This window comes from Anolis carolinensis, unplaced genomic scaffold, assembly GCF_035594765.1.
Source record: "Anolis carolinensis isolate JA03-04 unplaced genomic scaffold, rAnoCar3.1.pri scaffold_12, whole genome shotgun sequence".
Taxonomy (NCBI): domain Eukaryota; kingdom Metazoa; phylum Chordata; class Lepidosauria; order Squamata; family Dactyloidae; genus Anolis; species Anolis carolinensis.
The window spans coordinates 14,982,787-14,994,916 of record NW_026943823.1 but is presented as its reverse complement, the minus strand read 5'-3'; the positions used below and the strand labels follow the sequence as shown (position 1 = coordinate 14,994,916).

The following is a 12,130-nucleotide window of genomic DNA, read 5'->3' as shown; positions in this document are numbered from 1 at the left end:
ACAGCTACTCAACGGGCCAGTAGTCCTTGCTTCCCATCCTCACACCTGCCTTTCATGCATCTGTTACATAAAAAGGGGGTCACGATTGCTAGAGGGGAAAAGAGTGGGTCCTTGGGGCCAACTGCAAAAAATTTGGGAAGAAGGGTCGGAGTAAAGCCTACTGGTAGCAGGAAAGGGTAGGATAAGCACAGAGATTGGGATCGTCCCTGAAACCGTAAGAAAAAAATATGTTCCCAAGGGTTTAACTGTCAAGCACCCACTATTGGAATAATAACAAAGTATTTAATATAATTAAACCATATATTACGTACACTAAATGACTGTAAATTCCAGATAAGCAGTTAGAAATCACCAACTGTTGCATTCACAGTATGATACAAAGTAGTACAACTGCAAATGGATTTACAGTAGAGTCTCACTTATGCAACATAAACGGGCCGACAGAACGTTGGATAAGCGAATATGTTGGATAATAAGGAAAAGCCTATTAAACATCAAATTAGGTTATGATTTTACAAATGAAGGATCAAAACATCATGTTTAACAACAAATTTGACAGAAAAAGTAGTTCAATACGCAGTAATGCTATGTAGTAATTACTGTATTTACAAATTTAGCATTAAAATATCATGATATATTGAAAACATTGACTACAAAAATGTGTTGGATAATCCAGAACGTTGGTTAAGCGAGTGTTGGATAAGTGAGACTCTACTGTATTTATTTTACGTAATACAGTAGAGTCTCACTTATCCAACACTCGCTTATCCAACGTTATGGATTATCCAATGCATTTTTGTAGTCAATGTTTTCAATATATCGTGATATTTTGGTGCTAAATTCGTAAATACAGTAATTACAACATGACATTACTGCGTATTGAACTACTTTTTCTGTCAAATTTGTTGTATAACATGATGTTTTGGGGCTTAATTTGTAAAATCATAACCTAATTTGATGTTTTATAGGCTTTTCCTTAATCCCTCCTTATTATCCAAGATATTTGCTTATCCAAGCTTTTGCTGGCGCGTTTAGCTTGGATAAGTGAGACTCTACTGTATATTGTTTAATGATATTGAATATAGTAGAGTCTCACTTATCCAACACTCGCTTATCTAACATTCTGGATTATTCAACACATTTTTGTAGTCAATGTTTTCAATAAACAATATTTTGGTGCTAAATTTGTAAATACAGTAATTACTACATAGCATTATTTCATATTGAACTACTTTTTCTGTCAATTTTTTTGTATAACATGATGTTTTGGTGCTTCATTTGTAAAATCATAACCTAATTTGATGTTTAATAGGCTTTTCCTTAATCCCTCCTTATTATCCAAGATATTCGCTTATCCAAGCTTTTGCTAGCCCGTTTAGCTTGGATAAGTGAGACTCTACTGTATATTGTTTAATGATATTGAATAACTTGTTGTTATTCCAATAGTGGATACTTGTCAGTGGAATCGTCTCTGAAATGCCGCTTTGCAGCCTGGCTCCCTACGTTGCTTTTTTACTTCTGGCGTTTGCAAAACCACATAAATGAAGGAGGAATCAGGCCAAATGAGGGGGACCAAGGTGCCAGGGCTACAGGGAATAATCTGGGGGAGTTGTAGTTCACCTACATCCAGAGAGCACTGTGACCCCAAACTCCAATGGATCGGGACCCAATTTGGCACACATACCTGATATGTCGAGATTTTATTACTGGAGGGGTTTGTGGGGAACTGACCTTCCTTTCTGGGAATTGTTCACCCACAACCAGAGAAACTGTGACCTCCGCCAATGATAGACCTGGTCCAAACTTGGCACACAGAACCCCCAGGACTAACTCCACCTACTGGAGGGGTTTGAGGGGATTGACTCACCATAGTGGGAGTTGTAGTTTACCCTATAGCCAGAGGGCATACTGAATCCCTCCGATGATGCATCTAGAGCAGACTCCCAACATCATAAACTTTAAGTTTCTCGGGGTTAACCTGGCATGATGTCAGTTGTAATTAATCCACAATGTTATACATTTTGTACAATATAAATTTGACTTTTTCAAATAACCCAGGCAACGCCGGGTACCCAAGCTAGTTCTAATATTTGATAGCATTAGTATACACCGGAATTGACAGTTTGTTTGTTTGTAGTAAACCTATAATTTTTTATGCATTTCCATTTTTACCACCCGAGGGCTCCTAGTCCTTTGGACCATCTGCCTCCAGAAACACGATTCTCTGGGTGGGGAGATTGGGAGGCCTATATACAAGTAGACAACCCCCCCCCATTACAATAAAAAGCCAACCACAGTAATAAGCACGTGGATACAATGGCATCGGCCCCAAAGAGCCTCCCCATGGGCAGTGGGCACAGGATGCAGATCAAGGGGGCCCAGGGCAGAGGGAGCGTGGCACGGACTCTTTGCGCCATTGTTCGGCTCGGCTGCATCTCCAGCTCCCCTTTTTTTGGGCACGATCCAAAAGAAGGAGCCCCATCCGGCTCTTGTTCTATAGAGTTCAAGGTGCAGAGATGGCTGGTTGCACCCTTCTAAGCTCCTTCTAAGCTTTCTTAACCTGGTTGCTCCAATATTTCAAAGGGTATGTATGAGGAAGCTCCTTGGCTTGGAGAAGACAATGCACCCTTGGGAAGAAGACGAAGACGTGCCACTTTGGAATAGCTGTTCCCAACCAAAACAAAAGTGATTGCCTTTCTCTTCTGCAACAAGTCCAATGAAAGTCCCTTCGGGAGCCACTGGGAATGCTCTGGCTGCCAACTTTTGTGCCGCTTCCGTGTCAAAGCCTGCATGCAACAAAGAGGCAGACGCTGCCCCACACAAAAGCAAAGCCAGATAGGGAAAAGCTAGTTGCAGGGAAGGCTCCCTTCCTTGCTCTGGTCCGGCCATCCGTCTTCTCCGTCCGGAGGGAGGTGGCCTGGTCGCCCCACGGGGAGTGTTTCAAAGTGCTCTCGCGCAACAGCGGTGAAAAATAAATTAAGCTTTCTTATGTATCAATCTATCTCTATTATATATTAAATCTTTAAATAAATATCTTCTCTTTCTCTCCAAACTATTTACATTCCCAAACAAGCACACAGGGAGAAAAAGCTGGCTAGAGAGTAGCCAAAAGGGGATGATGAGCAGCTGGAGCCTTTGGAGTTCTAGGAAGGCTCCATAAGAGAGAGAGAGAGATGGATAAGGAAGGATTAGAGAGCATTGTGAAAAAGAAAAACCAGTCTCAATGGAACGTGGCACTGATTCTATTTTTAAATTCTGAATCTGCATCTCTAGCCCCAATGGCTTATGTGGAAAAAAAATCCTATATTTGAGTTTTTTGTTTATTTGTTCTGAATGCAAAATGCCATTCCAGTAATTCCCTTGCAGTTCATAGAATCATAGAATAGTAGAGTTGGAAGAGACCTCATGGGCCATCCAGTCCAACCCCCTGCCAAGAAGCAGGAAATCGCATTCAAAGCACCCCCGACAGATGGCCATCCAGCCTCTGCTTTAAAAAAATTGACCAAATTGAAGCCAAAGAAGATGGGCCTGGGCTATCTTGGCAACTATCTTTTTCTCACCCTCATTCCTTCAGCATCCATTCCTATTTGTTTGCCTATTAGATATGGACATTTTATGGCCCAATAACCAACTGGTTTCCAATTCCCCTCATCCCTGGCTTATGCTGCGTGATGCAACTTGCAATACAATCCTACCTGCTCTTGCTTTTCCACCAAGTCAACAGAAGTTGATACTATTGCATTGGCACAGCATTTTGCACTTCCATGCTCATACATTTCCCTTTAAGCTCCTTTTCACAGCTTTCCTTTCCAGCTCCCTGGACTCAAAGCTTAAAAGACATTAAAAACAACAATGGACTCGAGTCAATGGGGTTTTAGAGATGGTGCAAACACTTCCCCATTCATCACCATGCAATATCACACAAGAGACTGGGACAGGGGATGGGCAGATGAATTGGGGCCCAAGGGGAGGGACAGGAGGACACTGCCAAGCCACCGTCTTTGGCAAAGATGGAGATGTAAACATTGGCAATGCTGGGGCGCATGGAAACTCCCCTCGTCTGAAGGCCCCATCTGCAGGCAACATATACATCATTCATCCCCACTCTCTTCCTGCTGATGGAAACGGATGGCATCAGCCGACAGGAAGGGGGTCTCCAGTGCCCTTGGGGTCTTTCCTTCGGAGGAGAGCTTCTCTATTGCTGGCTGGCGGCGTCCTTAATTCCCTGCAGGATCCTCTTCAGATGGCCCACTTTGGAGACCCCAAGGTCCTGTGAGGGAAAAGAGGCAGAATTGGTCTGGGAGTGGGCAGGAGAAGCCCATCCGCCCCAATGAAGCCCCCTCCCCGGCCAAGATAGATATGACATATCTCCTATGTCATCAGATGGGAGCGCCCCCCCCTCCCCCCCAAAGGACTAACTGCCATTCTGCGCCAGAGTGAAGAAGGGGGCTAAGAAGACAACATTCCACCATGTCTCCTGTGTCAATATAACAATATAATAATATAAAGGTCAAGATTTCCCCTGACGTTACGTCCAGTCATGTCTGACTCTGGGGGTTGGTGCTCATCTCCATTTCTAAGCCGAAGAGCCGGCGTTATCCGTAGACACCTCCAAGGTCATGTGGCTGGCATGACTGCATGGAGTGCCGTTACCTTCCCGCTAAGGAGCCCCCAGATGGCATAGTGGACTAAGTGACTTGAAGGTTGGGTTGCTGACCTGAAAGCTGCCAGGTTCGAATCCCACCCGGGGAGAGTGTGGATGAGCTCCCTCTATCAGATCCAGCTCCATGCGGGGACATGAGAGAAGCCTCCCACAAGGATGGTCAAAACATCAAAATCATCCGGGCGTCCCCTGGGCAACGTCCTTGCAGACGGCCAATTCTCTCACTCCAGAAGCAACTCCGGTTGCTCCTGACACGAAAAAAAAAAAAACCTTCCCGCTGGAGCGGTACCTATTGATCTACTCACATGTGCATGTTTTCAAACTGCTAGGTTGGCAGAAGCTGGAGCTAACAACGGGCGCTCACACAACTCCCAGGGTTTGAACCTGGGACCTTTTGGTCTACAAGTTCAGCAGCTCAGTGCTTTAACACCGCTACTGGGGCTCGGGCTGTGGCGCAGGCTGGAGAGCAGCTGCAATGAATCACTGCAATGAATCACTCTGACCAGGAGGTCATGAGTTCGAGGCCTGCTCGGAGCCTATGTTTGTCTTGCCTTTGTTCTATGTTAAAAGGCATTGAATGTTTGCCTATATGTATAATGTGATCCGCCCTGAGTCCCTTCGGGGTGAGAAGGGCGGAATATAAATGCTGTAAATAAATAAATAAACAAACCTGGGACCTTTCAGTTTGTAAGTTCAGCAGCTCAGTGCTTTAACACACTTCGCCACCGGGGCCCCTTATACCGTACATACTCAAGTATAAGCCGACCCGAATATAAGCCGAGGCACCTAATTTTACCACAAAAAAACCTGGGAAAACATTGACTCCAGTATAAGCCGAGGGTGGTAAATTTCAGAAATAAAAATAGATACCAATAAAATTACATTAATTGAGGCATCGTAGGTTAAATGTTTTGGAATATTTACATAAAGCTCAAATTTAAGATAAGACTGTCCAACTCTGATTAAATCATTATTCTCATCTTCTTCAATGTAAATGTGCTTATGTATCCTTTTTATAATAGAGTAAAATAATACATGTTGTAATAATAATAATAATAATAATAATAATAATAATAATAATAATAATAATAAATACAGGAAAATAATACAGTAGAGTCTCACTTATCCAACATAAATGGGCCGGCAGAATGTTGTATAAGCGAATATGTTGGATAATAAGGAGAGATTAAGGAGAAGCCTATTAAACATCAAATTAGGTTATGATTTTACAAATTAAGCACTAAAACATCATGTAATACAACAAATGTGACAGAAAAAGTAGTTGAATATGCAGTAATGCTACACAGTAATTACTGTATTTCTGAATTTAGCACCAAAATATCAAGATGTATTGAAAACATTGACTACAAAAATGCATTGGATAATCCAGAACGTTGGATAAGCGAATGTTGGATGAGTGAGACTCTACTGTAGTAATATATAATGCTTATATTGTACTAAACTAATAATATAAAATATTGTATGTATATATAACTTGTAAGCTGCCCTGTGTCCCCTTCGGGGTCAGAAGCGCAGGATATAAATGTCATAAATAAATAAATAAATATTTGAGAACACAGAAATGCTGGACCACTCTAACATCTACCATGTCAGACTACACAAAGAAGCCATTGAAATCCACAAGCATGTGGACAGTTTCAACAGAAAGGAGGAAACCGTGAAAATGAACAAAATCTGGCTACTAGTATTAAAAAAACCCCTCTAAAAACAGGACAGTAAATAAAAAACAACAGCTAACACCTCCCAACAAAGGTGTTGGGATTCCCCCGGCAGGAAGCAGCCAAGCTTTAAAGCTGCAAGGCTATTCAATGCTAATCAAGGTGATCAATTGCAACATTCACACCTGCCTCAGACAGACAAGAGTTCTTTCTCCCACCCTGGACATTATTCCACAGATATATAAATCCCACTTGTCTAGTTTCCAACAAACCTCACAACTTCTGAGGATGCCGGCCATAGATGTGGGTGAAACGTCAGGAGGGAATGCTTCTGGAACATGGCGATATAGCACAGAAAACTCAGATAGATAGATAAATAGATAGATAGACAGGGAATATTTGCCTCAAGGATGCTCTGGGGACTCTTCTGACCAGTCTGGCTATTGCCATGTACACCAGCAGGGGGCGCTCTTGCATTGCTGGATTTTGAAGGGAGTAATGGAATAAATAATAAGAGCCCTGGTTGCGAAGTGCGTTAAAGCACTGAGCTGGAGACCGAAAGGTCCCAGGTTCAAACCCCGGGAGTGGCGTGAGCGGCTGCTGTTAGTTCCAGCTCCTGCCAACCTAGCAATTCGAAAACAATCCAATGTGAGTAGATCAATAGGTACTGCTCCATGCAGTCATGCCGGCCACATGACCTTGGAGATGTCTATGGACAACGGCGGCTCTTCGGCTTAGAAATGGAAATGAGCACCAACCCCCAGAGTCGGTCACGACTGGACTTAATGTTAGGGGAAACCTTTACCTTTACCTAATGGAATAAAATGGGGCCCCTGGTGGCACAGTGTGTTAAAGTGCTGAGCTGCTGAACTTGCGGACCAAAAGGTCCCAGGTTCAAATCCCGGGAGCGGAATGAGCGCCCGCTGTTAGCCCCAGCTCCTGCCAACCGAGCAGTTCAAAAACATGCCAATGTGAATAGATCAATAGGTACCACTCCGGTGGGAAGGTAACAGCGCTCCATGCAGTCATGCCGGCCACATGACCTTGGAGGTGTCAATGGACAACACCAGCTCTTTGGCTTAGAGATGGAGATGAGCACCAACCCCCAGAGTCAGTCACGACTGGACTTAACGTCAGGGGAAATCTTTACCTTTAATGGAATAAAGGTAGAAGGACCGGACCCCTGTGTTTAGCTACAACCACGGCGTTTCCATCCTTTCCTGTTGAGATGGACACTCGCAGAAGCGGGGAAGGCTGCGGCAGCAAGCAGCAGGACTTGGGCAACGCCATATGCAATGTGCAAGCCCTCCATGCACCTTGGTGCCACACAAAGTGCCTGGGAAAGGGGCCGGCGGTGGTGGACCTACAGTGCAGTAGTACCTTCAAGTCCTTCCTCTCCAACAGGATCAGCTCCGCACCCTGAATGTCGTGGCGCAGGAAGGTCTCCTTGTATTCCCCCAAGTCGAGTGCCTCCAGCCAAGCCACCACTTCCTCTGGGCCCCAGTTCTCCACTGGCAAGGAAGGAAGAAGCAGCAAGAGTCAATTCAGCCAAAGTAGAGCCATGTCAGAGGCAGAGAGGTAGGCAAAACAATGGGGCCCTTTCCCACTATGCAGTTTATAGAACCCTAAGAGCCAGGAACAGGGATGGAGAGAATATCTGAAAGTACAGTAGAGTCTCACTTATCCAAGCCTCGCTTATCCAAGCTTCTGGATTATCCAAGCCATTTTTGTCATCAATGTTTTCAATATATCGTGATATTTTGGTGCTAAATTCGTAAATACAGTAATTACAACATAACATTACTGCGTATTGAACTACTTTTTCTGTCAAATTTGTTGTATAACATGATGTTTTGGTGCTTAATTTGTGAAATCATAACCTAATTTGATGTTTAATAGGCTTTTCCTTAATCCCTCCTTATTATCCAAGATATTCGCTTATCCAAGCTTCTGCTGGCCCGTTTAGCTTGGATAAGTGAGACTCTACTGTACTTGGAGGAATGGTCCAGAAACATTGTTTCCAATTGTCCAGAAACCTTGAGAAGAAAATCCTGATCCGACTATAATACTGGCAGTATGTGACTTGTTCTGCACACAATTTTTGTGTGGCTGTTTTGTGCAGGAAATCACCTTTTCTGTGCACAAACCTCCCCTCAATTGTTTACATTGAAATATTATTTTCTACTGATAAAAAGCTCTTTCATGTGCATAAAATGATACACAATGTGAAATCCAATGCCGTCTGCTATACAATACAGCCGCTCGTGAATTCTGTACAAAACATGGCCCAAAATGTGAATGGCCTTTCAATATGGTTTTCAAAGGCTTTCTTATAGCAAGAAGAAAATAAGTCATATGTGATGTTGCATCCCTTTGGGTCTTGTTGAAGAGAGGAAAGAGGGATGAGGATGATGATGATGATGATGATGATGCCCAGGAACCCCCACTTTTACCTGGAGCGACTCCGCTGGAGCGGTGCTTCTGCAGCTTCTCCTTCTTGGGCTTTGCCAGGTTGATCCGCAGCTTCAGGCTGCCCTTGTTGGCGGCGCCAGATGCTTCCTGACTGATGCCCTGCAGAGACCAAGGGGTAAAGTGTGGGAAAAGAGGGGGGCCAGGGCCATTTGCTCCCTTCTGCACACCCCAAAAATTGCCCAGAGTTTGAGAAGGATTTCCTTTTAGATTTTCAGCTCTGGAGCCAGGGGGAGCCTAGGGGCAACCTTGCATTTACAGGCCAAGAAAAAGATGGCCCTGCATGAGGATACTATGGTGCATTTCCCTTTAGTAAAGCCATCACAAGGTTTCCCCTCTCGGAGGGATTGTGGAAAGTTTCACAACATTTTTGCCTCTGGCCATTTTGGACCTACAAGAGGGCTAAGAATGCGGCTGAACCTTCCCGACAGCCTCCAGAGAGCGAAAAGGCATTACAGATATTTCTTGGCCTCCGGGGCCCACTTGTGCCCTTTCCCCGATGAAAAGGAAGCATGACTGAAGATGCCTCTGTTGTTAAAAATCTTGTTCTGCTCTGAAGTCTGCAGCCTGAAGTCATTTCCAGATCTTGAGGCTGAGAGAGTGTGACTCGCCAAAGGCCACCAGTGAGTTTTGGTGGCAAAGTGTGGATTTGAACCCTGGTCTCCAAAGCTGGAGCCCAGCACTCAAGCCCCTGGGCCGCACTGCCTTATATCCGTTATTACATGCCGGCCTAATTCTCAAAAGTAGATTCTAAGCCTGAGGGCAAATTAACATTTTGTAAATTGCTCTAGGTGTCTTTATAGCTGAAGAGCTCGGTAAAAAAACCCCCCACAAGTGTGAATGTTGCAATTGACCATCTTGATTAGCATTTAATGGCCTTGCAGATTCAAAGCCTGACTGGTTCCTGATTGAGGGAATCCTTTGTTGGGAGGTGTTAGCTGGCCCTGATTGTTTCATGTCTGGAATTCCCCTGATCAACTGAAACATTCACACTTGCCTCCAACAGAAAAAAATTCTTTCTCCTCTTATATACAGGGTGTTTGAAAAAGAACTCCCTATTCACTATTGAAATTCAGTGGTGAATAGGGAGTTCTTTTTCAAACACCCTGTATAAACCACACTTGCCTAGTTTCCAACAGACCTCACAACCTCTGAGGGTGCCTGCCATAGATGTGGGCAATATGTCAGGAGAGAATGTTTCTGGAACATGGCCATACAGCCTGGAAAACTCACAGCAACCCAATAATAATAATAATAATAATAATAATAATAATAATAATAATAATAATAACACCAACAACAACAACTGCAAAGGCTCTGGCATAAACCAGTGTAGGTGGGCCTGGTGGTAATTGGTGCATTGAGTGCCATGCCAAAAGATCTTAGCCAGCATTTAAAAACTATAAACATTGACAAAATTACAATCTGTCAGCTGCAAAAGGCCACCTTACTGTGTGGGCAATATGTCAGGAGATAATGTTTCTGGAACATGGCCATACAGCCTGGAAAACTCACTGCAATCCAATAATAATAATAATAATAACAACAACAACAACAACAACAACAACAACAACAATAACAGCAACAACTGCAAAGGCTCTGGCATAAACCAGTACAGGTGGGCCTGGTGATAATTGGTGCATTGAGTGCCATGCCAAAAGATCTTAGCCAGCATTTAAAAACTATAAACATTGACAAAATTACAATCTGTCAGCTGCAAAAGGCCACCTTACTGGGATCTGCGTGCATCATCCGAAAATACATCACAGTCCTAAATGCTTGGGAAGTGTTCGACTTGTGATTTTTGTGATACGAAATCCGGCATATATATATCTCGTTTGCTGTGTAATACTCTGTCTTTGTGTCAATAATAATCATCATCATCATCAACATCTCCTCCCTTCCGCCTTGGTTGAACATCTTGTAACCTTTCCTTTTGGACCCTTGTCATGGGGCCACAAGGGTAGTTGTTCTCTCAGGACCCGCCGGCCTCCCAATTTATTCAAGCTCACCTCTTCGGTGGAGCTGATGATGGGGGCCATCCAGTGTATTTCGGAGAGCCTTCGCAGCTCTTGACTGACGGAGCTCAGGGCATGGCGCAGGCCTTCCTCCTGCTGAGGGGAGTCCAGTTGCTGCAAAGAAAGAGACCAAGGAGGGTTTCACTTAAAACCTTCACTTAAAACCTGGGCCTTTGGAAGAGAAGTTGGGGAGCCACTGCTGTCCCATAGCACTTCTCCCCATTGGCATGCTCCCCATGAATGCATGGCCAATCTGTGTCTTCAAGGGAAGGGTTTCAGAAGCTTCCCAAACCACAGTCAGGACTGGTTTTGAAATTTCCTTCGGCGCCTGGCATCCTACACTCACCAGTTTCCCTTCCAGAAAAGCCCGGGTTTCGGTGTAAAGGGCTTTGACGCTGGCAGACAGCTCCACGGCGGAGCTCCGGCTCAGGAACAGAAGTGGCTGGGAAAGAACACAAAGTGAGAGAAAGGGCCTCATTAGCAGGGAAGAGGCAAAGCGGGTGTAAGGTGCAGCCAAGAGGATGGTGGCCGGCAGCCAGAGCCGGCCCTAGGTATTTTTAAAGTGTAGGCGAACAGAATTTTGGCGCCCCCCCCCCCCCCAAAACCAATCACTGAAAAATAAAAGCGTTGGATAAGCAAAAATGTTTGATAATAAGGAGGGATTAAGGAAAAGCCTATTAAACATCAAATTACATTAAGATTTTACAAATGAAGCACTAAAACATCATGTTTTTACAACAGAAAAAGCAGTTCAATACCTTGCAGAGGCAGGCTGCAGGAGACAGGAGTTGCCTCAATGGTGCCCCCAACAAGATGGCACCACAGGCAACTGCCTAGTTGGCCTGGTGGTTGAACCGCCTCTGCCGGCAGTAGAGAGAAGGGGCCCTGGAGTTGCCCATCTCAGAATGCAGCTATGGCAATGGAAGTGGGGTCAAAGCGCCTGCATTGTGCCCCATCATCCCAAAGACCCCCACTTTCAGCTCCAATGCATCCTGAGATTCACCCCTTACCCTAATAATAATAATAATAATAATAATAATAATAATAATTATTATTATTATTATTATTATTATTATTATTATTATTATTGTAAGAGGACTCTTAGAAGTAAAACAAACAGTCAGAGAAGAAGAACATGCCATGGCAGAATATGTAAAGCAAAGTGAAGAACCTGCTTTGATTGAAGTCAAAAAACAGAAACTCCTCAAAACACAGCAGACAAAGAATCAGTACAAGAAAACTGCACTACAAACTAGAGCTGATAGCTGGCACAACAAAACACTGCATGGAAAGTTCCTTGA

The 12,130-nt window shown here is 44.1% G+C and overlaps 1 protein-coding gene across 1 annotated transcript in view; it reads right to left on the bottom strand.

Annotated features, from left to right (window-relative positions):
* Positions 1-3,858: 3,858 nt before the first annotated feature.
* LOC100562316 (diacylglycerol kinase delta) overlaps positions 3,859-12,130 on the bottom strand; it is a 64,934-nt gene continuing 56,662 nt past the window's right edge. The window contains exons 25-29 of the mRNA XM_062963997.1: positions 11,176-11,271; positions 10,824-10,943; positions 8,796-8,913; positions 7,723-7,853; positions 3,859-4,270 (exon numbers count right to left, since the gene is read on the bottom strand). Of these exons, the coding sequence (XP_062820067.1) occupies positions 4,196-4,270; positions 7,723-7,853; positions 8,796-8,913; positions 10,824-10,943; positions 11,176-11,271 (540 nt within the window). The 3' untranslated portion in view covers positions 3,859-4,195. The remainder of the gene's footprint in view (positions 4,271-7,722; positions 7,854-8,795; positions 8,914-10,823; positions 10,944-11,175; positions 11,272-12,130) is intronic.